Source organism: Tauraco erythrolophus, chromosome 31 (assembly GCF_009769465.1).
Source record: "Tauraco erythrolophus isolate bTauEry1 chromosome 31, bTauEry1.pri, whole genome shotgun sequence".
NCBI lineage: Eukaryota > Metazoa > Chordata > Aves > Musophagiformes > Musophagidae > Tauraco > Tauraco erythrolophus.
In genome coordinates this window covers 1,501,099-1,526,344 of record NC_141495.1, presented here as the reverse complement: position 1 = coordinate 1,526,344, position 25,246 = coordinate 1,501,099, and the positions used below count along the sequence as shown (strand labels likewise).

Here is a 25,246-nt window from a genome sequence, read left to right as displayed (position 1 = left end):
CCGGTGTGAGATGGAGAAGGGAATGCTCTGACGGGGAGGTTCTCATCTCAGATTTATCTTTTCTGCCTGGGGACCCTCGGACCCTCAGAGGAACTGTCCACAAAAATTTACAGCGTTACGTCTGGACCGACCATAAGCCCTTCCTTTCCAAGAGCTGTTTGTGTCGATGGCTCCTGTGATCCTTTGACTTTTTAGCTATTGGCTGTTTGCCTTTTTTTTCTCCCCTCGATTTTGTAAGCAAGGGGTCAGAGGGTTCTTGCTTGGCTTCACTGCAACTCCCAAAATAAAATGAGAACAACAGCAGCACTGTTTTGTTTGCTTATTTTTGAGGTCAAACAAATAGTGTCCCCTTGGACCAGCAGAGGGGAGAGCAGGGCTGATGATGGCTGCTATTGCGATGAACTTCAGGCGAAGAGAACTTTTAAGCCCGAGACCATTTAAACCCACTTTCTTCAGTTTCATTTGAACTTACTTTCTTTGCAAACCCTGCTGGGGCGTTTGTGCAATACGTTCCTTTCTCCCTGTGTTTCCCTCTCTGTCCAACCTGTCAGCGTCCGGGAGGCGTGTAGAGTTGTGGGCATCTAATAACTGTGGCAGGAATTCTCGGCAGGTCCTTTTCCCTGCCTGCAAAATAGATGTAAGCAAAGTTTACCCATCCAGTTCAAAGTGCTTGAGAGATTTTTATACCCAGAAGTGCTGTAGAGCTGCAAAGAACGTACTGGGTTGCTGATTGAGTCTGGTGGTCCCAGCTGGAGCACAAGAGGGTTTGAAAGGCACGTAAACTGTCTGGTATCGAGGTGCCTCCGTGGTGAGAAGGACGAGGCACCGCTGTCAGTGTCAAGCAGGCACTGCAAACAGAACTCTATTCTCATTTTCTTGTCAGATCACTTGAACGTGAAAGCTGTTCTCGTGCATGGTGCTGTAGCAGTCAATAACGGATGTGTTATTTCAAACTGATTTCTAATGATTTGCCATGGTTGATCACTTGCATCTTCATGTCATGCCTCCCTCCACACACCGTTTTCTGCTCTCGATGCATATAAAAAGGCAACACGCATCAGCAGTCAAGCAGTAAGCGTAGCCAGGGTGGGGAGGAGGCTTTCAGCAGGATCTGGGAATCTTTACAGCCTCTGGCTTTGGTGCTCAACTGAATTATCTTCTCCAGGAGATCCACAGCATGCCTGAAGCCAATGATTGCCGCCTCTCTGTCATCGACTGTTTGCAGCAGAAAGGAGATGGGAGCTCTGATCTTGCATAGCATATGGGCTGCTTTGGGAGTAAAAAGAAAGGACCTGAGTGTGCAGCCAGTCAAGCTGGATTCTTGGAACACGTCGGTCAACTCTATCTTGAAGTTTCCTGTCAGGCATATGGCAACTCTTCCTGCTGCTCCTACACCCAGTCAGCAGTTTTCACGCGTAGGGGAAAAAAGCCCAACACACTCTTCCTTTGTCATTTTGCTGGTTTAATTCGGTTGTGAGCCCCTGAATCCTCCAGCTGACTTGGTGATGGCGGTGACTGCATGGTGTGGTGGGCGTTGCCACTTCTGCCTTCCTGGCAAATGAGCAGAATCTGTGTTACTTCACTGACGTGTGACTTCTCCCTAACCCTTGGTGGTTATGGTCAGTGGAACAGGCCTGGTACCCCTGAGCTTAAGCCTCTCGAGACCAAGTGGGCAGTGGCTCTGCTGAGGTGCAGCCGTGGGTCCCTCTGAAGGGATCCTCTTGCAGCAGCCCTGCCTTACAGCCCAGGTCTTATGTCAACAGCCAAGACCTTAAGCTGTTGCAGCCATGTGCTCAGCAGATGTGTAGAGCTTGATGTGGGGCTTTCCTCAGCTGTGGATGAAGGCAATTTGACTGGTGGTGTCTTGGAATTATTTGGGAGGGACATGTTTGAGACCTGATGATATTCTGCAGAATTAACTTGGAGGGCTTTGTATCTCGCCTGCATTTCCTTTCTCCTTCATATAAGGTTATTTCCCCCCTTTCCACTTGAAGTCAAACCCTTCCATCTGCATCATAATTTCACCTCTTTGATGTAATGTGGGGGTGGAGATTAAGATTTAAAGCAGTGACTAAGCACTGGGAGCCTATGCACTGTGCAGTCAGATGCATCTGGTCTCCTGTTGGTTTAGAGGTTTCTGACAGGTTTTGTAGGAGCTGTATGGTAGTGAGGAACTAAACCTCTCTCTTCAACTGATAATAAAAAAAGCAATGGAGAGAATTCAGGAGACGTTGCTTCGTTGGCCGAGACAGTTGCAGCTTATGAGTGTTCCCAAGGAAGGTTTCAGGGCTTTCTTACTGAACTGGGTGCTCGTTCAAGCTAAAGAAAAAGCTGTTTTCCCCGACAGGAGGGAAGGGGAGTGTGCTCGAAAGGCTCTTTACCTGCTTGTTTTCCAGCTGAGGCTGCAGACTTTTACGGGATGCTGGGGTTGCCCCAGTCAGCAGTGTTGGGGGGGCAGCTTACGTTTTAGAGAGCAGACCAGGAGGCCAAATGGAGCCTGGGAGGGAGATGTTTCAGGAGCTGCATGGCCTTTGTTGGTCCTAACAGCAAAGCCTTTCGTTAGAGCCTCTTGTTGCACCTGATCAGTGTACTTTAATACAGCAAAAATTTTACCAGCTGCTGTGCCCTGGCAGAAGAGGAGACAAAAGCCTCTCTGGAGACCCCTCGGTGCAGAGGGAACCCTGGGCTGCCTTAGTCAGTCAGACTGAGGCTTTAATGCCGGAATCTGCAGCACCCCCTCCACTGTGCCGCCCCCACCTTTTCCTGTGAAAACCTTTTTCTACAGCAGATGCTGTGCTCGGGAAGGGGAATCTACATCACCCCCAAACTTGTCTGGTTGCCCCTGGCAATAGAGCCCGTTGCCATGGAGCTGAGATTCCCATTGGTTGACCTGGAAGCCAATGAGCAAATTGTTCACGAGAGCATCATCATTTAACCTTCCAGGAGGTACTTACTCAGTGATGTATGGTGCTGGTACTAAAGCTTTACACAGAGGGGTGAACTGAAACACTCAGATGCTGGAAAAAGGCCAGTGCTCTCTGCCTTCCCTCTCACAGGCGGGTTCGTTGGTTTGAGTTACCAGTTGCACCCACAAACCTCCCTTGGGCTGCGCCAGTTCTCCTCCTGCCCAGTTCTCCTGGTGCTGAGAACTGACCTTGTCCATCGGAGCGATGTGGTGGGGACTGTCCTGCCTGCCGGTGCATCACCAGCCTCAGGGTGGCTATTTCTGAGCCCTCAGAGCACTTTGGCTCTGTGTAGCATGTAATTGGATGTGGTTGGTTTCGAGGTATGCTTTCTTTGTGTCCTATAACCAGCCTGAGGATGGAGAGAGCTGTTGCTGTTATGGCTATGGAGGGATTTCTTCTTGGCTGCGAGGCTCTGCAGCCTTCTCTGTAGGGAAAACTCTGTTCCATTAATGTTGATGACCTGGGCTGAGTCTGGTAAGATTTTTACTGTGCCCTGCTGAATGCCTTCTGGAGGGAGTCTCGGAAAGCAAAAAAAGAATTGGTTAATAACCGAGGGAGGAGGTGAAGGGGAATTGAGTCAAGGTTCTTGTCTTTGAAGCAAATTGTGAAGCCTGGTCAAGGCGGCTGTAAGCATGCAAACTTCTCCTGTGCTCATGGCTTGGACAGGGACTGAGAAAGTGGAGCCCACTCACACTTGTTTCCTTTCCCCCTGAAAACCGAGAGGCAGCTTCGCTCTCTTGCGTGGTGGGATGAGCTGCCTCAGATACCTCTATGCGGTCACAACACAGGAGCGTAGATGTAGGCAGCTCCAGCCAAGTCGCCATATGTCTCCTTTGCACCCTCATTGAGCTTACAGGAGCGTGTCTGCACTCTGAGAACAAGGCCAGGAAGAGAAGGCGTTTAGCAGGAGGCTTCCTGCCTTCCCCAGATTTGCTGCTGGATCCATCCTAACTGTGAATGCAGAAGCTTCTTGCTTTGTTTTTCCTGCCTAACCAGGACCAGCTGCTGCCTGCGTTGTCATGGCTTGGCAGCTGCAAATTCCATGCAGGAGAAGGCAGCGGGGGTGGGGGGGGGGGGCATTCAATGTTCCCCTTCAGGGTGAAGAGGATGTAAACCTGTCCTGGCTGCCCCTTCCCCTGGCCCTTGGCCAGCATGCACAAAGTGTTCACGCTGTCACTGCCTCGACTGCCCTGCTTACTTGCCAGCCTCTGACCCAAACCGAAAAATCGATGGCAGCTCACCCACCTTCTGTTGCTCCGTTGTTCTCCTTCCTGACGTGGATTTTGTGGCTTCCCTGATGTCGTATCTACGTAATCTTTCCATCTCCCTGGCAAGGCACAGCTCAGTCCCACCCACCCCACCAAGTCCTCTGAACTTCTACTTTCTCTGCAAGCTGTTGTCTGTCACAGCAGATCATGTCTGCCACCCCCTCATCGCATCCCACGTCTGTCCTGGGGGAGCAGGGCTGATTCATTCATACAGAAAGGAAACCTCCTCTGGAAAGCATCGCTGTTGAGAAGCGCTAGCAGTGCACAGATCTTCTTTGCATTTTAGGTGCAGGGAGATGTCCTGGGGGATTGCTGTCGGGGACGGAAGCTTTATCAGGAGGGGACAATGTACAAATGTCAATTCAGTGGCTCTGAGTTGTCTTTTCTGGAAAAGGAGAGGGAAAGCTGATGATATTCCCCTTGTGATGCCGAAGTTACATTGCAGTATGATGAGAAAAGATGCTGTTACCCCTCTCAAATTTGACCGAGGTGCTTGGCTTCGGGGTAGAATCTTGTTATAGGGTGGCTGTTGCAAAGAGAATGAGCTGTATGAAACCTGCTCCTTTATTTTAAGTGCAGAAATTCCCCCTCTAGGTAAGTGTCGTGTGTGCAGATGAGGTGCCTCCTTCTGCATCTCTTCCCCGAATCTGCTACAGATTTTTTTGGCTCGTGGCCTGGACATGAGGCTGGAGCAGTTTCCTACAGCATGGAACATTTTGGGGAGGGAGGAGGCAGAGTCTCCCACTTCACCCTCTGCATAATCCAGACTCCCGCTAAGGAGGCTGGCGTGCAAGTCAAGCAAGTGCTCCGTTTTCCGTTCCTGACCTAGTTCCCGTCGGAGGCGTCGCAGCAGAGCACGACTCCCTCGTGCGGGGCTCACCACCCCGTGCAGCACAGACCATGCACGCTGCTGCAAACCTGGGAGCTCCACTGCGGTTCCTCTAGCTGGACACTCAGCCCGCCGGTGTGAAGGACAGACCCTTGCAGCTGGAGGATGGACACCTCCGCGATTCCCTGGGGGAAGCTGCTTCCTGCAGGGGAGCTCCAGGAGAGGCGTGCCAATGGGATCGTCCGTGGGACTGTGCCAGGAAGGGGCAGGGAGCAGCCATGCAGTGCAAGGATTTGCACTGATCAGCATTCAGAATAGTGGGCTGAGGTGCTCTCGCCATCTCTTCCACCTGCCGTTTGAGGCCGTGCGCTTGGAAATCGTTAGCCTCCGGCAGGGAGAGGCGTCTGCAGAATCGCCTCGCAAGGCTGACGTCAACAGCAGAGTGCTCTCTGCTTCCTGTTCTGGAACAAGCTGTCGATGGCAGCTATTTTCTGCCAGGAGCCACCAGTTTGGTTGTGGGGACAGCCTGCCTGGTACAGCGTGACAATGCTGGGACCTTGCCCAGTTATGTTTGTTCAGCATTGCCCCTCAGGTGGGAAGGAGCCTTCTGCCCCTCCTGTCCTCATCTTAAACTTTCAGGTGTGCGACATAGGAAGTTGCTTATGGAGTTAACAGTGAGTGTCTTGTAACCTTCCTGCTCCAGAGTGAACGCGTGTGAGCAGTGGCTGGGATGTCCCAGCAGTTCTGTCTAGTGAGAAGTACCTCGTTTTCGTACAGTGCTGGGATGTGTTGGGTCACCTATATCAACCCATAACATCCGCCGTCCCTTTCCTACGGATACCCCCGTCTGCCTTGGAACATTCTGGTTCTGTGTGTACACAGGACAGTGCAGCCCTGTCAGCTTCGTCTGCGTCGGCTTTTTTTGCTTTCCCTTCACCCTTTTTCTGTGAATTCTCTGGGGTCAGTGGGGGTATTTCCCACACAACCTCAAGGTGCCACTTGCTGATCAAGGCCATGGGTTAAGTAACTTTTTCCTTTCCTGGTTCTCCCATCTGTGACTCAGAATGGACAGGAGTGAGTCTTATTGCTGGGGGAAGGCTCATCACAAGTCTAGAACAGGCGATGGCAGGTGTGAAGGAGAGCTGAGATGACCATAGCTTCCTCCCTTTGTCAGTATGTGTCCTGTCCTGTCCTCCCGCTCCGATCCAGTGCAGTGCTGGCATCTCCCAGGCATACATCCTTGCTGCGTGGTACTGTGGTTTCTCTGGCTGCAGCCCTGTCTCGAGGGTGTGCCTGTAGCACACAGCATTTTCCGTTCACAACAAGGCATCTGCCCTGAGTGTCTGCAGTTTGTTGCAGATCCCTGTAAGAATCCATGAACTGGAAGCAGTGGATTGCGCTCTCTGGCTTTCTGTATCTGGAACTGGTTCCAGTAGCTGCAATAAGAGTCAAATGCATGTTTTATGTTCAGCAGCCCCAGAAATTGAAGAGGAATGAGGCTGAATTAGTTAATGAATATTAGCAGTTCCCATGCAGAGCCAAGAGTTGATAAATCTCTGAGATCTGACTCTCTTTCAGCTATGTTCTGCCAAAGCAATTAATAAAACCAGTTGTTAAACATCAGCTGTGTTTTCCAGTGCCCAGACCTTTTGTTTGAGCCTCTCTCAAGTTTAGATTTCTCTTTTTCTTTTTGGAAACTTGTCTCAGTGGGCCTGCCTGTTATCCTGCCTTCATCCAGCCTCCTCATCTGTCATCAGCATGAACACTGGGCTCTGTGCAGGCAGACGTGTTCCGCAGTGCCAGGATCCCTCTGCAGCCCTCCGTGGGCTGGTTTAGCCCTCGCTCGAGCTCAGGGGGGCTGCTTCGAGTTAGCTGGGAGGGCCAACGTCTCAATTCTAGATAATGGGCTTGGAATTAACACAGTTTGGTGACTGGGTAAGTGACACGTTCGTTGCTCCTGTTGAGGACTGTCAGCGGACTGATGCACGTGTCGCTGCCCTGTCTGGATCCCGCCGTAATTCCGAGGTGGTTTCGGGGGCTCTGTGGGCTGCCTGTGTTCTTGCTAATCAGAAGGAAGCAATTAAACGCAGCTTTGTCAGGAAGCATTATTTGTTCATCTTCATCTGTAATGTGACTGTTACTGTTTGACTCCCAGTTTTCCTGAAGTATCTGACCATGGGCAGCTAGAGGGGAGGTGTCTGGGGTTACCTTATTTCACAGGAAGAACCAGAGCAACGTCTTGGGTACGAGGCTGTTTTCTCACTGAAGGTTTGATTGCAAGGAGGACTGGACTGGGATTTGGGAAAAAAAATGCAGATTTTTGTTGCTGTTTGTCCTGGGCAGAGCACGCTCCCCTGGTTGCCTGAGTTTTTAATCTCCTGAATTCCCTGCCTCTGGGGCTCAGCCAGCACTAGGGCTGCCCTCAGTCTCCCACTCGCATCAAAGGGGTTAAAGGGCAGAGTGCCTGCACCGAGGACCTCTGTATCTCAGAGGCTTTGTTCAGCCCTGCTGGTGTCTCCAGAGTCCTGCTGAGAACCATGGAGCTACTACAAGGTCCCCTTGAGCCAGGTGCTGCGAGGGGCTGCGTCCAAGGGGATGAGTGAGTGGACTGTCAGTGGAGCACTTGACTGGAGTCTTTGTACACCAGATCAGTTACAAGGAAGTTACAACCTATGTGAGCAAGAGTTTGTGTTCCAGACAGAAACTCCCTCCACCCCCTGACTCCTTTCTGCCTGTTCTGTTGCCTCTTCCAGCAGGTGCCCATTGCTGCGTTGTAGGGCTCTGAAGATGTCAAACAGCAACACAACACAGGAGTCTCTGGAGATAATGAAGGAGTCTGAAAAAAGGTGGTTGAGGAATCCGTGAACAAAACCAAATATGTATCCAGGTCACCAAGCAAGGAGGAGGCGGAGAAGGACGGAGGGGAGGAGGTCAGCGTGCGCCAGGAATCTCAGGTGAGTGTGCAGACAAGCAGGTGGTCCCTTCCGCCAGCGTGCAGAGTGGGGCCCTCTGCTCCTGCTTGGCAAACACAAGCTGGTGGCTGTCCCTTCTGAAAGTGGCCTAAGCATGTGCTACCACCTCCCAGGGGATGCCATGCCATGCAAGCTGTGTTGTTCACAGGCTGCTCTCTTTCTCTTTAGCTGAATCTGTTCTGCTCACAGTGGGATAATTTAAATGTTCTTCGAGCCTGGGAGAAAATGAGACTGGTGTGCTCCTGGGGGCACTTGTGCTCAGTCCACAAGTTCCATGGCTGTTACCTCCCTCTTGTTCCTTTCTTTGACCTAAGGATCAGTTAATGACTTACTGTGAAGTGAAGGTGTCCCAGAGAGAGCTTGGTGTCAGGAATGGTGCTTGACCATTGCTTTGCTGCTGTTAAAAATGCTCACATAGGAAGTGAATGTTTTGGGATTTCATTTCAGCAAGGGAAAAAAAAAAAAAAAAGCTGTGTAAGCATCATTTGGAGGGTGCTGGGTCTCATTCCTGCTGCTCCGCTGTCCTGTCACATGTGCTTTTGATTTGGTGTTGAGCCTGAAGAAACGCTTCTGCATTTAAAGCTGCTGGCTCGTGCCAGACTTGGTCAACCACTGCGTCTGACTCTGGTCACTGTGTAACGTGGAATGGTTTCTGAGAAGGTGGGGATGACAGATGACTCGGTGTCTCTTAAATCAGAGCAGCAGTGTGTCTCTCTCATGATCCACAGTGTTAGAACCCCCTTTGTATCCCAGGAATGACAGAAGACTTTCAAGTTTTCCCACTCAGAAGTGTGTCATGCACCTCCACCTGTATGCCCCGTGATCCCACAGTTGTGCTGGTTCTGGCAGAAACAGAGGAACTGGGTCTGATCCACATGAAGTTTCTTAAGCAGATTTTGCCCTCCTGGGGCCTGGCAGGACAGCTCTCCAGGTCTCCTGTCACGCCTGCTTCCAGTGTTGTCAGGTGGAGACTTTCTTCAGAGTCGCTTTGCCTGCTCAGTGTTGTGCTGCCTGGCACAGGGAAGATCGTTCACAGCCTGCACATCCGCATTAAGCCTCTTGCCTTCTCTTTCCTTTCTCCACAGAGGCGGACTTCAAGCCATGGACATGCCAGAAAAAGAGCCAAGGTATAACTTCTCCCGATGTCCCGTTTTTCTTTTGGCCATTCTGAGCTGAACCGCGGTCCCAACCTTAGAATGGTGCTCTCAAGCCTTTCCTGTCTCCAGAAGCAGCACGTGAGGGTTCAGGCCAGTCACTTTCCATGCACTGGAGCCTGAGTGCTCCTTTTTAACACACACGTGCCCATGGAGGAGCTGTCTCCTGCTGCTGCTGCCCCAGTCCCCTCCCCAGAGCCCAAAACACCAGAAATTGAGTTCAGAGGTGTCACTGGAGGAACAGGGCAGTGCACTGGTCTGTTACACCCTCCAGTTAAAAAACAAAGTTAAGTATAACTGTCTGGATTCACATAAGGCCCCTTTTCTTCAGGGAATGCTGCGTTTGCTCCCGTAACGATGGCACGTGCGTGTTAGTGGATCCAAGACTTTTGCTAATAATGAGCTCCAGGACGCCACAGTTCTAGAACATTGTTTGTAGGTAAAATCTCAGAGTAAAAATGCAGCCATTGTGTGATTTTTATTTTATTTTTTTTTTAGCCTTAGCAGTTTATCAAAAGTGGCCATAAATTTTCCAGGTTTGGCAGTTATAGAAGCATACCATAATGGAGGAGTCCAGCTAGGATTCATTTAGTCCCGTCTCCTACTCCAGACAGGGTCAGCTGGTGACATCTGACTGGGCTGCTCAGGGCTTGATTTTAAAACTGTGATTGGAGGGCAAAGGTGTCTTCCCCCTGTCTTTTTTTTTTTTTTTTTCACTCTTTCACAAAAGTCCAAACCCAAATGAAGACAGGTTCTACCCTGGGGCATGGGAGAGAGGGGAGATAAGTTAAATTCATAACAGAGGTTCTGGCTGGGTTTGTTTTTGATGAAAGTAATGTGTAAAAGAGATGTGCTGCTTATGACCAACAGAGTGTTCAGAAAAAATATTCTAATGGTTCTGTTTGGTCTTAAAAGCCAGGACTCTGTGCCGTACCTGAACAGGCTGTATGTGCCCTGTCCGTACCGAGGGCAGAATGTGTCTGTGCACCTCAGGCCTTTCTCCATATTGTTGATCCTTCCCGGGAGCCTCATGTGACTGGTTGATAATTTTTTTCCTATTTGTCACCCAAGTGAGTCAACTTGCCAAGAGTCCTGAAAGTGCAAGTTTTATTTTAAGCATTTTCTCTAAACACTACTACATTACCCAAAATAACCAAAGTCATCAGTTCAGGCAGGCGAGGTGTAAGTGGGATGACAGCCTTTTAAATAAGAGCAGTAACAATCTTCACATCTTAAAAACCAGTAAAATTGTTGGTTTCAGTTGTATGCTTTGTTAATGGTTTTAATTCTTGCCAGGTGAGGAGGGGAGAGGCTGGAATTGCTCTGGCTGAAGAGGTCAAAGTGTACATTAATTAAGGCAATGAACTTTCTCACCTAAAATTTGGTTGGTTCAAATCCTGATCAAAGACTGAAGAAAAATAATACCTGATCTGCTCTAGGACCCCAAGCCTTTGTGTATTTCTGTTTGCTGCAAGAAGCTGGTCTGGTAGTCCTCCTTTTTAGCAGTTTAATTAATAATAACTGGATGAGTGGCTTGGTAATGCAGCAGCATGAACTTAAGTATGTGCGTTTTGGCTTCTTTGTCTTAACTATGCTCTTTCTTTTCCTTCTCCAGTCTAATTCAAAGCTTAAACTGGTCAGGAGTTTGGCTGTATGTGAAGAATCATCGAGCCCCTTTGTAGATGGGCTGCTGGAGTCCCAGGTAGGCCTAGAATGAGACAAACTGTGGAGTGTGGAAGTCCCGAAAATCCACATCTTGCTAAAAATGATGTCCTGTCCTGGGCATGTGCCTCTGAGAGCCAAGAATGTCCCACAAGAGGCTGGTTTTGAAGAAAGCAATCACGCCTGTGAGTGCTGCCGGCATGTGTACAGTCACAGCGCTTCTGTTACGAGGAATCAGTGCATCGACTCACTGGGCACCCACGACTCCGCGGGCGTATGCCCCCAGAAATGGAATGGCACTTCCTCTTCACAAAACCCCTGGGGTTTTGGCCGTGGGAAGGAGGTTTTCATGCAAGCCCTTTCCTTGCAGCTCAGGCTGCAGTGCCTGAAAGCAGCCAGCTCACAGAGAAGTGATCCGCAGTGCTCTGCAGAGATGGTCTCCACCTGTGGTCACTGTGGGCAGTGACAGAGGAGCTCAAGCTCAAAGGTGGGCAGCAGTCAGGGAGGGGCTGAGAACCTCTCTGCCCTGGCACGAGCAGATGGATTGAGCTTCCTCTGCCCACACAAGCGTTAGAAGCACAGGGTGGTGCAGTGTGTGGAGATCTCAGCTGGCTCGCTGTAGATCAGGTCGTGGCCGTAGCTGCAGCCCATCTTTGTTGAGCTGACCTGGTCCCACACCGTGCGGAGGCACAGCGTAGGTCTGTGCTGGTAGGTCAGAGACCTCTGCGCTGCTCCTTATTGACAAGGACAAACCTGGCCCGTGCCAGGGCTGAGCAGTGAGTGGGGTACTTGGCCTCTAAGCCTTTCTTCTGAAATGTCTCAGATCCACGACCTGAACCCCGTGCCTGTCCGCGATGCCTTTCTCAGCTGCCAACATCTCCAGCCATGGCAGTGATTCCAGGGAGTGTCCAAGTGACTCAGACCAGCCTGATTTGTTTTGTTCCAGGACATCATTCAGTTGCACATTAGCTGCCCCTCTGACAAGGAAGAGGAAAAGTCCATGAAAGATGGGCCTGAGAAAGAAGAAAAAGACAAGAATAAAGAGAAGGCACCGAGGAAAATGCTGTCTCGAGGTCAGGTGCTCGTTTGAACGGGACGGGGCCTGTCCTACCCATTTGGACAGTTCTGCTCGCCCGTGGTGCGGTTGTTGGGAGCAGAGCACTTATCTCTGCTGATGACCATGCAGGAATGTATAGTTTTTTGTAATGTCCTTTCTGGAGCAAAGCACGGGGAGAGAGGGGGAGGGTTTCTCTAGACTGGCACGTGCCCCAACAGACTTGCAGGCGTCCCGCATGGTTTGTAGTGGTCTGGTGGCTTTTTAAATGTGCAGATGCAAACCTAGGAAGACCCATCCTACAGACTTTTGCTTTCAGTTTAATATTTGATTTTATAAAACCTGCCACAGGTGGCAAGATGTGAGGTTGTAGGGAGGTGAGCTAAATTTCTGCTGTATGATCCTGCGTGTGTGATTTTGGGGCATAGAAGTTGCTAAAAGATACACATTTAATCTGGTGAGCAAATTTGACCTGAAATCCTTGTACAGACAGCGACTCGACACTGGTACAGATTGAATTTCACTTACTGTTTTTTCTGTGATTACTTTTAAATTAAAAAGAGTGTGGGGAGAGGGGAAGAACAGGGCCAGTGGGGCTTTCCACTTCAGTAGCTTGCGGGACCAAAGGTGCAGGAGTTGCTTGTACAAAAGTGTTCTGTAGGAGACTTGCAGGGGCCTCGTGGAGCACACTTAGAATCATAGAATCATAGAATGGTCAGGGCTGGAAGGGACCTTCAAAGGCCATCTAGTCCAACCCCCCTGCAAGGAACAGGGATATCTCCAACTAGATCAGGTTGCTCAGGGCCTCATCCACAGCCACTTGGGGTACTCCACGCTGTTACAAGTGGTTGGTTTTAGGGGCCAGGCTTCCTTCTAAGAACCGACCTGATCTCCCTCTCTCTGACGTCCTCCCAGCGGGGCCTTGTGCTCGTAGTGCCATGTGTGTAGCGTCCGACCCTCCTGCTGCCCACGGGGAGAGGGGGTACAGCCCCTGTTTTACAGACTGAGAAACTTGACCTAAAGGTTCAGAGCCTGTGCTAGAAACTGGACTTGAGCCCGGGTCATACGAGTCCCAGGCTGTGCAGTTCTGTAACAAGGTGGGCTTTTCTTCCTCCCTTCCCGGCGTGAATAGTCGGTGCTGAGAATGAGGCTGAACTTTCTCTGGCAGCGATGCGCGGGCATCATCCTCGTGCGCGTAGTGGGACACACCGCTCTTCCCTTCAGTGTATGCTGTTGCAGTGTTTTGTTAACTTGTTTTGTTGCTGCTGTTGTTTCAGATTCCAGCCAGGAATATACAGACTCTACTGGAATAGATTTGCATGAATTTTTAGTAAATACACTGAAAAAAAACCCACGGTAGGTCCCTAGTCAGTGAAACAACGTGCTGATGGAGTGGAGGGAGGGAGTGCCTGGCAACCGGTGCTTCTTCGGTTCGCTCTTAAACCCATGGTGTTTGTGTGCATGTGTGTATATGTACGTGTGTATTCATGTATCTTGGGAGGAGGGGGGACTACAGAAAGTATCTGAAAGTGCATTTTACTTTTTGGAATTCAGAGAGCATTAGCAGAGCTGGGGCTGTGTAGAAACAAAAAGCACAACTGTAATTTTATATGCTGCAGTCAATCAAAACATGTAATTGTGTATTACAGAGAGAGAGAAAGAGGAAAAATAATTTGTTTGAATGCAAGCAGGAAGAAATCTTGATTGCTTTAAAACCTTTTCTATAAATGATTGTCAAATACCAACCTCTAAAGGAACTGCTGCTGTCAGTAATAAATGTAATCAAGCCAAGTGCTGGCATAGCTGGAGTCTCTACCAGTGGAGCTTCCAGCAGAGCAGAGACTCCATGTTACCAAAAGCCAAGCATTGTTGGCAAAAGAACAACTTTAAACTGAAAAAAATCTGACAATTAATTTACTATATATGAAAAAAATAGAGTTTTTTTAGGTCATTCCTGTGGAGGATGTGTGAAGCCTGGTTAATAGTGTTGCTTGCTCCAGATATTTCTGACTTTTCTCTGTCGCGGGGAGGGGGTTACCGAGCAGAGAATGCTGGTTCACTGTCTCTAAAGGTGGCCGTTTTCTTTTCTTGGCAGGGATAGAATGATGCTACTCAAGTTAGAACAGGAGATTCTGGAATTTATTAGTGATAACAAGTAAGTGATCATCAAGTTTGTGTCAAGCAAAAGAGGTTTGTAACTTACAGTTCGGGCTCTGGGGCGCTCGGGGGAGGAGGACACGCTGGGTAGGAGGCCTCTTCTCCTGTACATGCTCCCCTTCCTCGTGTCCGAGTGCCAGGTTTGAGTGTCACATTGGTTGGGTATCAATTGCTTTAACACCATATCTGCTGTGAAGGGGATTAGTGCCATTGTGCTCTCTTCCTGGCGTAAACTGGGGGTGAAGAAACCAGGGGCAGGATTCACATCCGAGAACATGAGATAGAATAAGTGTCTGCAGCAGAGTTTGCAAACTTCTTTATCCAATAGGATCGGAGAAGTCACGGTATAAGTATCAGTTCTGGCTCCTGTTCCTGCTTAGGAACAAATGTGCATTTCTGCACAGGCTGGTTGTGTTTCGGGAAGGACCTGTTCAGCTTCAGCCTTGGGATCAGCCCAGCTCTGTCTGGCGGAGCAGGGTGAGCCCGTGCTCGCGCTCCGTGTCAGAAGCAGCACTTGAGTCACGACTAACGGCTTGGGACGGTGGCGTGGTCCGATCTGGTTAACGCAGCTCTGGCCTTGAGCTCTCTTTTGGTGTCAAATTAACATTGTCTGTTTCAAGGTCTTCTAAATTCTAATGCTTTCTCCCCTCTTCTCAGCAATCAGTTTAAGAAGTTCCCTCAGATGACCTCGTACCATAGGATGCTGCTGCACCGGGTAGCTGCCTACTTTGGCATGGACCATAACGTTGACCAAACTGGGAAGGCGGTCATTATCAACAAGACCAGTAACACACGAATGTAAGGAGGAGGGAGGGAGGGAGGAAGACTGGGTTGGCATCTCCTTCCCTTCCCTGCATGGTGCTATGTGACCCCCAGACACAGAGCCCTGGCGTGGTTGAGAGCAGGATGGAATCCACATTTTTTTGCCTCCATAAGAAGGGCAGATCCCCTCTCTAGAAGAGAAGAATCCTTCACTTCCAGTCCTAAGTGTATATATTTGCAAGCCTTTCCTAGCTTTCTTTAGTTCTCAGAGAAGGGGCAGGAGCTCTTGTTGCCATCGTACAGAGGAGAGATTTAACACAACAAACATCTTTGCACACCCTCTCACTCCTGCAAAGCACTGGTTTTATGAAGACAGTTCAATGCCCATTTTTGCTCTTCTAACAAGGGCTGATTCTTCCTGCAGCCCTGAGCAGAGGTTTTCTGAGCACATCAAAGATGAGAAGAATGCAGAATTCCCGCAGAGGTTTATCCTAAAACGAGATGATACCAGCATGGACCGAGATGATAATCAGGTAAGGGGTGGCAATGGGGTACCTGCATACTTTGAGAAAGTCAAGTGTGACTTTTCTAAGATGAGAACAATGCTAAATTTCTCTTGGGTTTCCTGCAGTAACCTTTAATAGAAGCTTCCATGCCGCTTGAGCAGCAGCATCTAGATATATCGTGAAAACTTTACAAAATACTGCGGAAGTGCATGAAGAATTTGTGTGGGTTCTACGGGGGGTACTTTTCTGTACCCTGAATATCGGCTGGTGGCTGGGCCAGGCTTTAGGGTGAAGCTATTTGCTAAGGTTTCCTTGTAAATGCCCCAGAGCTGAGTGTTGCCAAGCATCTCTCCCAGCCCTCCCTGGCGCTTGCAGCGAGTCAAGCTGGGAAGTCATCAGAACCTCGCAGTGCTGCTGGAGGGAGACCGTCGGCAAAATGAAACGCTTTGAGCTCAGTAGCGTTGCCTGTCGTCGGAGCTAAAAACTCTCCTGCCTCTCTGGTTGCCTTCAGGCTGTCACAGGTGGCACCGCACCCGGAACAGAGCGCTAGCTTGTTCATCTGTGGCTGGTTTCCCAGCCTGTGTCAGAATCTTGAATGTCAGAAACGGGGGCAAGAGACAGGAGACCTCTTCACCAGAGGTCTCATGCTCTTTGCTTTTGTAACTCCCTTCTTTACATCACCCCAGCATACCACTATCCCTTGCTTTGGGCCGTGTTTCTGAACTTCAGTCATCAGGATGGGGAGCTGGTCATTGCAATCAGTATCAGATTCTGGTTTCCCCATGGAGATGGGGTGATGCAGCTACCCACAAAGCACAGAATCCATGGCTGAGCAGGAGTTTGCTGTGTTGACGTATGCTCTAAAGAATGGCCTTTAGCTTTTGACCCCTGGGAACAGACTGTCTTTGAGAAGCACGCGGTGATATTCCTGATCTGTCCTTTCCAAATCAGGCAGAGTGGTTTTGCTTGATCCAGGAGGTGGAGTACCCTAAGACCTTGTTCATCTGTAGACATAGGTGTCCAGAACGTAGGTTCAAGGGCAGAGACTGTGTCATTGCATCCAGGCATCATGCACACACTCCGTAGTCCACATCCACTTACACTGCTACGTAAAAATATCAGCAGCTGACTCAGCCCCCTGCTGCCATTGGCAACTGCTGACCTGCTGAGATGTGTTTGTCCCTTCAGATCAGACTCCCCTTGCAGGATGGGAGAAGGAGCAAATCTATAGAAGAGCGAGAGGAAGAGTATCAGCGAGTCAGGGAGCGGATATTTGCACGGGAGGTAAGCTTGGATGACTCACTTGCCTGGAACTTTGTGGCAGAAGGTGTCCTTGAGTACACTTAAGAGGTCAGATCTTATCATTGCCTTTTCTACAAATTTCCCAGTGTTCTTGTTACCTACCATTGAATTCCAGTTCCTACCAAAGATGTTTAAGACATTGAGATAGAGAAGCCACACTCCCGCTCCCCAGTCTCCTCCTTCCCGAAATTGCCTGTTTCAGGGGGCAGGAGACAGCGGGCACTGACAGAGGAGGCAGTTTTGCTCTTCGCTGCCCAGCAAGAGTATCAGCTTATGCAGTGGTGTTTCTGGGGTGACCGCAAATCAGTTGATGAACCTGAAAGGAGCAGCAGCCGTCTCCTCCAGCTTCTCTCCAGTGCTGCAGCTTTGACCTCCTGACCAAGCAGTGCTGGCCTTTGAGTATCAGGCAGGGCTCTGTTCCTTTACAGGATAATCTGGGCAGTATGTTTATGGGCTTTCTTATGAAGTGTCCAGCTTGATTATTGCTTCCTTGGGATCTCTGCTCCCTACGTGGAACTCCTCTAAGACAGAGCTGTGTTTCTTGCACACATCTGGCTCAGAGAGGCTTCTGTGCTCTACTGTGTTGAGGACTGTCTACCAGCTGGAGGCAGCTCTCCATCCTGTGCCAAGTGGCAAATGATGGAATCAGGGACGATTCCAAGTGCCCATCTGCTGTGGATCATGTTCAAAGTCCAGCTCCTTGCCTGCTGCTTTTGAGCATCTCGGGGATGACGCCTTTCGTTTGGGAAACGGGAATTGCTGTGTGCCTGCCCAAGGAGGATGTTAAGGCAATCACTGTGCTGAGTCCCGGGTCAAGTCACCAGGCTTCAGCTGATGACCCTTCAGCCAGTTGTGATCATGGAGTTGTCTCACATGCACAGGCCCGAAGCCGTTCAGACATGTTGGCAAGCAGCTCTGCCCTAGTCCTGCCTACAGCAGGTGCTGTCCGTGCTGGCATAGCACTGGGTGGGCACGTGTTTACCCTTGCTCTGTGCTCACGGGCTACGGCAGCACTTTGCATCTGACTTGCAGAGGCAGAGGTGACTATCGCAGGGTGAGCTGGGCTGGCTTTGAGCCCTCTGTCCTGTTTTCATGGCTCTGACAATTGTGCCTGCATTTAGCAAATAAAGACCCGTGTGTGTCTGTCCTTGATCGTTCTGTTGACAAAGCTGCCTTGGAGCAATGAGGTAGGGAATTGAGGACTCAGATTTGCAAACTCCTGAGACATCTCAGGGTCACAGGTATCAGGAAGGGTTCCTGATGGGCCTGGATAGAGAGCCAAATGGGTCTGGCGTGCAGGAGGCTCAGCAGGACTCCTGAGTGACCATGTAACTGGGGCACAACGTGAGCTGTGTCTAAGCCCTGTGCTTTGCTCCTTTTTGCTTTGAGATTGCCTGGGTTTCTTGCTTTCAAAGTTATTAAGTCTCCCTTTTCTTTCTTTCCCATCTCCATGTCTTTTCCGTGCTTCCAGACTGGCCAGAATGGATATCTCGCCGACAGCAGGTTAGTACTGTTTAGCAGATGCTATTTGTATCTCTGGCTTTCTCTACGGAGGGCTGCCTGACTCGGTAATGATGCTTTTTTCTGATGTTAACCGACAGAATCTCCAAAGAAGGCTTTTCTTCTAGTTCTCACAAACGGAGGCAGATTTTTAGGTATCTCTGTGTGACTTTTGTACATTGTGCTGCTGAGCAAGTTTGCCCCATGCATGGCTGCTTGTGAAGTTATTGAAGTTGTATTTTTTGCAGCATCAATTTCTGAGTCCTTTTTTGCTAATCCATCAATTTAAGTGGAGGGGTGAAAGGTGGGAATATTTGGCAGGGAGGAATGGGAAAGCTAGAGCATTCCAGCAGTTTTCAAACCATTCTGCCTCTTTTTTCCAAAAGGATAGAAAAGCCCCTGCCCTTACAGTGACAGGATCAGCATCCAGATAAGGTGGGGTTGTCCGTAATCCCTGATTATGAAGACTGAATTACTTAATGGTGGCAATGAAGTGTCTCAGGCTTCCGTTTCAACCAGAGTATGCTGAAGGGGGCACTTGGAACATGTTTGAGCAGCATTTTCTTGCTAAGTAGTTTTCTTGTGGATGAAAAGGCTGGAAAGATGGCGTTAGCCTGACGAATCCCCTTGCACAGACACCTGCTGCAGGAGGCTGCTGAAGGTATGAGGATAAAGAACAGGAGAGTGAAGAGACCCTCATGCCTGCTGTCCTCTTATTTAATAGCCAAAGCTCTAGAAATGAAGCATCTCTGTGTATGACCAGGACAGGAGGATCTTGGCAAGAGTAGGAACAACTTTGCCTCTCTCCTCAGTCCGTCACATGGCTCAGGCTCTCCTTGGAGAGACGCTGTCAAAGTCAAGTGTCCTCAGCACAGTTACAGGGACGGTGTCTTGGAGTCTGCGTGTGGCAGTGGTGTTTAAAGCAGGGGGTATAGTTTCCAAATCAGCCGTGGGGCTGTAGCGAAACTCACCCAGCGAGTGGCAGAAGAAACGTTGCTGATGTGATCGCAGCTCAGGAGCTGAGCTGCGGCCAGGGCTGCACTAGGAGCTTTTCTGGCTGTTGTGCCCTAAAGAGCTTGGTTAACCTGCTGACTTTGTTTTGTGCTTCTCAATAGTGAGGAGAGGGAGGATATGTGGGTCTTGGGACCGTTCTGAGCTCTGGACAGAGACAGACAAGCTCTTGAGGAGATTGCAGTTCCTTCAGTGGTGGTGGTGGAGATGATGTCTGTGTGAACTTGAGTCTGACTGCCCACAAAGCCCAGCATTCAGAGTTTGTTCCATTCTCTTGGAAGTCCTGTATTAATGCTGCCGAAGCACAGATCTGATTGCAGAGAGCTCTCTGCTGGTGGACACGCTTGGAAACGGGCTGTAGTAGGGCTTATGGAGAGAAAGGTATGGCTGAAGCTGCGAGGGCGTTGCTCTCGGAGAGCACGGGTGTGATAGTGTGCCTGGAGCTTGGAGAGCATTTGTAGCAAAATCAGAACTGTTGTGCTGCTGGGTTAGTGGTGATCAGCTTGGGAGAGGTCTGGATTCTCAGGGAACCAGCGTTTGTGGCTGAGTCAGAACAGACGCCATGACATGCCCCTTCCCCACACACCGACGCTGCCCCCCCTCTCCGAACATCCCCGGGAGCAGCCGTCAGAGTTCAGGTTGGAGAGAGCCCAAGAGCTTGACAGTGGTTCTTGTCAAGTCAGCTGTAATTTGGGGTTCGAGGCTGCATAGTGCAATTCCTTCACCTCTTTAGGGATATAACCATTGTGCTGGCTTTCCAAGAGATGTATTTTCTTTGGCTCTTACATGCTCCCAGCCGCCCAGGACATCACCTCAGAAGCTTCTTCCAAGCCCATCTTTTCCCCTCCACAGCTGCATGGAGGGGCTGCCGGGCTCAGCGTACAGGGTTATATGAGCATCTCTTTCAGTGTTGTCTTCCTCACTGTCCCTCCCCAGTGAAGGCCCAGGAACCTGTGACTGTACTTACAGTCCTTAGCTGGGCTCATGAACCAGGTTCACTGCTTGGGATGTTTTGCTCATACTCTATAAAGTCCTGCTGTGGCCACGCCTGGCCGGGGGCTAAGGGTGGGTGATCAGTGGGAGCACAGCCCTGAGTGTAGTCATATCCCAGCATGTGGCTGTTCCAGCTGGGCAGAAAGCCTTACCAGGGCTGGTATGGACAGCAGTCTTGCAAGATCTCGGTCAGCCTTGTCTCAAGGCCTCTGTTAAAAGCTCCCTGTTTTGAGACAAGGAGAGCTTTAGCAAGGGATCATGCTCTGACCCTGCTGGCATCTCTTCCAGGCTGGGATCTGGCTAGGGAAAAGGGCCAGGAGCCAGCTCTCAACGTGCGCCCAGGAAGATCAGCAGTGTCTGGGTCTGCACAGTGCATGCCCAAGCCAGCTGTGACCCAGGGTGTGTGCTGCCAGATCCCCGTACAACGTGCCAACGTGCTGTGTCACGGAGCCAGCTGCCGACTGGGCTTACCACCCTGCTGTGGTCCCGGTGTGGTGGTACTGATGCAGCACCTGCAGGTCCTACTGCTGCCCCTTCTCATTGGAGGTGGGGTCTAACTGCTTCGGTCTCTGCAGGGGCAACCGGGACAGTTTGAACCGGGCCTCGGGCAGTCGCCAGAGCAGCACAGAGAGCGAGATAAAGTCGCTGGAGCCTCGACCGTGGAGCAGCACAGACTCAGACGGCTCCATCCGCAGCCTGCGGCCACCTGTTACCAAAGCCAGCAGCTTCAGTGGCATCTCCATCCTGACACGGGGGGACAGCATCGGGAGCAGCAAAGGCAGCGCTGCCAGCAGAACGTCCCGGACAGGTACTGTACTGTTTCCCCCACACACCTCCTGGCAAAGGGCATCTAGCAGACACAGTCTTCACGCTGGGGAACTGGGGCTCATAGTGCTCTGGTCAGTGGCTCTGATTAAAATGGGACATGGTCGGAATCATCTGAATGTGTTCAGTACCTGGGCTGGGATATCTCAGTTGGTTCATCATCTGCTTCGTCAATACTCACCACCAGGTCTTCCTTCCTTTAGCAGACTTATCTAAGACAAAGGACATTGTTTAGTTTTATACCCTGGAAGCCAAGCTACCAATTTTCTGTTGTTTTCTCTCCCTCGCTGTGCTGCAAGTTGCGTTGCCATTCTTTTCTGCTCTCCAGAATCCCTCAAGGCCCTAAGGAGACTTAGGGTGAACCATCTGGCACTTTTCCTAACTTTCAACAAAGGAGGTCCAGAGAAGAGTGTCACCAATTAGTCTGTCTCATCAGACACACAGTCTGTCTCATCAGACAAAGACTGTGTGAATTGGTATCTGTCTATGGTGTTCACTCAAAATGATTCACTATACTCCTGAGAGCAAACCTGACAGCAGGGAGCTGGGCCTGCAGCTCTTCAAGAGGTGTTGAATACAGTTCAAGGTTTCAGGAGCACCAGAGAGAATTAGGATCACAGGTCTCTGCAAGCTTCAGATCAGTTCGTCCTTTTCCACCTAGGTAAGACAGACGGTGGCCCGTGCATGGAGAGTGGTGCTGTGGGACATCACTGGTAGTCTGTTACTGACAACAGCCTCCTGAGGAGATGTGTGCTGCACTTGGCAGGGCACCAGCCCTCCGATTGGTGGGAGCAGAGTCCTTTATTTTCAACTGACCGCTCGTGAGCGGCGTTTGTCAAAGAGGCAGCACAGGCCTTCGCTCTCATTTCAATGGTCTGGTGATAACCAAGGAGCCATGTGGTAGCTGGTTACAGTTGCTGGGCAATATCAATGAGCAAAATCCAGTGCTGTCTCACTGTCTAGCTTCCTCTGTTCTCACTGGTAGGCAGCAGGTCCCCAAATGCTTGAGACTGTCATTTTACTGGGGAGGGGAGGCAGATTCATGCTTGTGGGTGATTAGACTGCTCCACAAGAATCCTTGCAAATAAAAGGGATGGATCTAAAAGGCAGCCAGACTGTTGTTCTAGCACCCAGGCTGACTTTGAAAACCACACGTTCATCTTGCAGTTTGGAGGTCTCTACATCATCTCTTGAGACCCTGTTTCCAGTGTGCTTAGGGCTGCACTTACTTTGGTTATTGCAACCACCTCTGTGACTGATGCATCAACTGATGGGAGCAGTTATTTGAAGATCTGTCCCAGCCATGTGCAAAGCAGAGCAAGAGAGCATCTGCTTTTTTGCTTTTTCTGTATTTTTCTTCCAAGTTTTGCTTGGGAACAGAAGCCAATTGCTCTCCAGGCTTTATATAACGGCAAGTGATTAGAAATGTCTTGGGCGGGGTGGGGGAGAAAGTAAAGGAATTTTTACTTGGGGAGGTGGGGAAAATAAACCTGCCATCCCTCCATATCCTCCTGTTTACTCTGTGGAGGAGGAAATGCTTAGGACTCTGGGGCTCTTTTCCTATCTCAGCATTCAGCCTCTGGGCAACCGTCAGCAAAATATTTCCTTCTTTCTACCTGATGATGTGGCTGATGATACAGACCTCCTTAGCAGATGCCTGAAGATTAGCTGTTGAAACGCAGTAGAGCAGAGGCAGAATTAGTTAAATAGCAGCTACTGAGCATCAAGCAGTAGTTTCATAGCCCTTTTATTTCTGGAAGTAAGACTGAAATACTGAGGAGAGCACTTCCCAGCTGAGTGCCCTGCAGCACGTATCGCACTCCTTCCCAGCAGTTTTTCCTAGCATGGGAAGGAATTGCTTTCAGCCGGCAACCCCCTCACCTTGTACTCAAAAGATGTGCATGTGTTGGGTCTGTGTGGCCATAAAACAGGATTCCCTCACTCCTTTCTCTGTTCTGAGCAAGCACTTGAACAGACCATGGCAGCGTGTTAGTGTCCAAGCAGGGGCCTGGCCTGGCTGCAGAACGGGACTGGGGCTGGGAACGTCTCTCCAGCATCTTTCCACAGTTTACGGTGCTGAGCTAACATGGGTGTATCTGGCAGCTCCCTCTTTTTGTAATTCTGCCTCATGGTGGGGCGGAGAGCCCTCCACCAGGCAGATGCTGCTGTTCACAGCAGGTTCCTGTCCCAGCAGAAGGCCCGTGGTGTTTATAGAAGGCGCTGACTTGTGCCTGGAGCTTTCCAGACAACACAGAGGGCACATCCCTCCAAAGCAACCACAAAACGGCAGCTACCTGAGAGCTGTGGGTGGGGACCAACGTGTAGGCTGTCCACTTGGACCGAGGGTGCTAGGCTGGGATCAGGGAAGAGAGCACACCCGGGGAGTAACAGCTGTACAGCTCATGGCCATAGTCTGGAGCAAGAATCGCATCCTAGTCTGCCCTGTGTGGAGCGAGGCGTGCACGGATCAGGGGGAGGAACGAAGATGCTGTGACCAGCTGTGGAGGGTCTGTGTGTGGACATAGACATGGAGAGGAGAGAGGTACAATCACTTGAGAGTGTCAACACCTTGGTTTGCTGTGAAGCAGCGGCAGACTGATGACTTGGCCTGCAGCCTGCTCCCTCTGTCCCCTGTGCAAGCTGCCATGTGGACATCAGGGAATGTAGTCTGGCTGCAGCACAGGAGGCAGTGACAGGGTCTGGCCCCTACCCTCCCCATCAACAAATCGATGTTTTCCTCTCCCAGGTACCAACCCTGCCACACCTTTCTCTGTTCAAGGTTTGGTACTAGGTGCCCCTGAAGCATGCAGCCAACCCCCTTCCTCACAGCCCAGCCGTGGCCTCTTGCCCTGCACAGCCCAGCAGCCTCAACTGCAGCCACCCCAGCAGCCACCACCACCACCCCAAGGACTTCCACCCGCAGCCCAGCAGCAGCCGGCCATGAGTAACCACATGATATCCCAGGTGAGTCGCTGCGCTGTACCCGGGGCTCAGCGAGCTCCTTGGCACGCAGGTGGGAGGCAGAGGCAGAGCCAGCCTGTACCCCGGGTGCTCCGGACTCAACAGTGACCCAGTGGGGTTTGGGTGGTGTCACACTCGCGTTGTGTTAAGGAGTGATGGTCCCTTTGTGCTATTGGCAGAGGGCGGGAGAAGGTGGGGGGCATTGCTGTGCCTGAACACGATGCTGTGTGACATCTGAACTTGCAAGCCTCTTCTGTACCTGCCGGGGCAGCAGCCCTCCTGGCAAGGGATCTGCAGCCCTTTGCTGAGTGGCAGGTTTGTGTTCTGGAACCAGTTGCCCTCCTGGTGAGGGACCATCACAAACAGTAGTTGAGTTTGAGCACCCCCGTGCTGAAATCCCATGGGTGGTCACCTCATGTCCTGGGATCTGTGTATTGTCCAGACCCTCCCTGAGTTAACCCCAAGAGGTGTTCCACAGCCTTCAGTGTTATTTCTGAGGATGGAACCCTCAGGAAAGCACTCGTGACTGTCAGTCCTACATATTTCGTTCTGCTCCCAAGGCTGTAAAAAAACACGGCGCAAGAGCTGCCCCTGTATCACTGCAGGACTGGGGAAGGGGTGGGAGCCAGCCCTGGTGGGCACGTTTGGAGAGAAAAGCTGCCTCTTGTTCAGTGGGTGCAGAGGTGGGCAGAGTGCTTGGAAGTATCCTCAGTACCTTCCCATCCTGCCCTGTTCAGTGCTGCGTGTCAGTGCTGGACCTCAGTCTGCCCGTGAGTTCTGTAGGAATCCTTTCTTGTGCATCATTCCGTGTTTACAGGGTCTCCTACAGCAAAGAACTGCCGGTTACACTGGTCTTACACTGGAGGTTTTCAAGATGCAGCTGGACAGGGAGGGTGCTAGATAATCTTATCTAGGCTGCCTTTCACACGAAAGGTTGGGCCAGATGATCTTCCGAGGTCCCTTCCAACCTGGACTGTTCCAGGATTCTAAGTGTTTTCTGTGGGATGAGACGGGAGGAGGAAACAAACCTCCTCAAAGAGCTGTTACCGCAGATAACACGAACAGCTCCTTGCTGCCTGTTGCCATCTGTGTGAGGATGGAGCTTGTAGTTCTTGGGCCCCGGACTGGCTCCAGAATTGTGGATCTGTTTGCAGAGGATACTGAGACTCAAGGAAAACATCTCAGTTCGGCAGATGAGCTGTGTCCCTGAGGTAGCCAGGGTCCAGTGCTAAGGCCAGCAGGAGTGTCTGCCTGGAGCTGTAGCATGGCATAGGACAGGGCACAGTGCCCTTGGTGGGAGGTTCGAACACACAGCAGGCTTGTG

At 50.7% G+C, this 25,246-nt stretch overlaps 1 protein-coding gene across 1 annotated transcript in view; it reads left to right on the top strand.

Moving 5' to 3' along the window:
• The window catches only part of R3HDM2 (R3H domain containing 2), a 53,359-nt gene that overhangs the window by 19,635 nt on the left and 8,478 nt on the right, over positions 1–25,246 (top strand). Inside the window, 13 exon segments of the mRNA XM_086628618.1 lie at positions 7,817–7,899; positions 7,902–8,017; positions 9,121–9,162; positions 10,805–10,891; positions 11,798–11,924; positions 13,183–13,261; positions 14,001–14,060; positions 14,720–14,860; positions 15,249–15,357; positions 16,519–16,614; positions 18,104–18,135; positions 20,712–20,944; positions 23,741–23,925. Coding sequence (XP_086484744.1) covers positions 7,851–7,899; positions 7,902–8,017; positions 9,121–9,162; positions 10,805–10,891; positions 11,798–11,924; positions 13,183–13,261; positions 14,001–14,060; positions 14,720–14,860; positions 15,249–15,357; positions 16,519–16,614; positions 18,104–18,135; positions 20,712–20,944; positions 23,741–23,925 — 1,356 coding nt within the window. The 5' untranslated portion in view covers positions 7,817–7,850.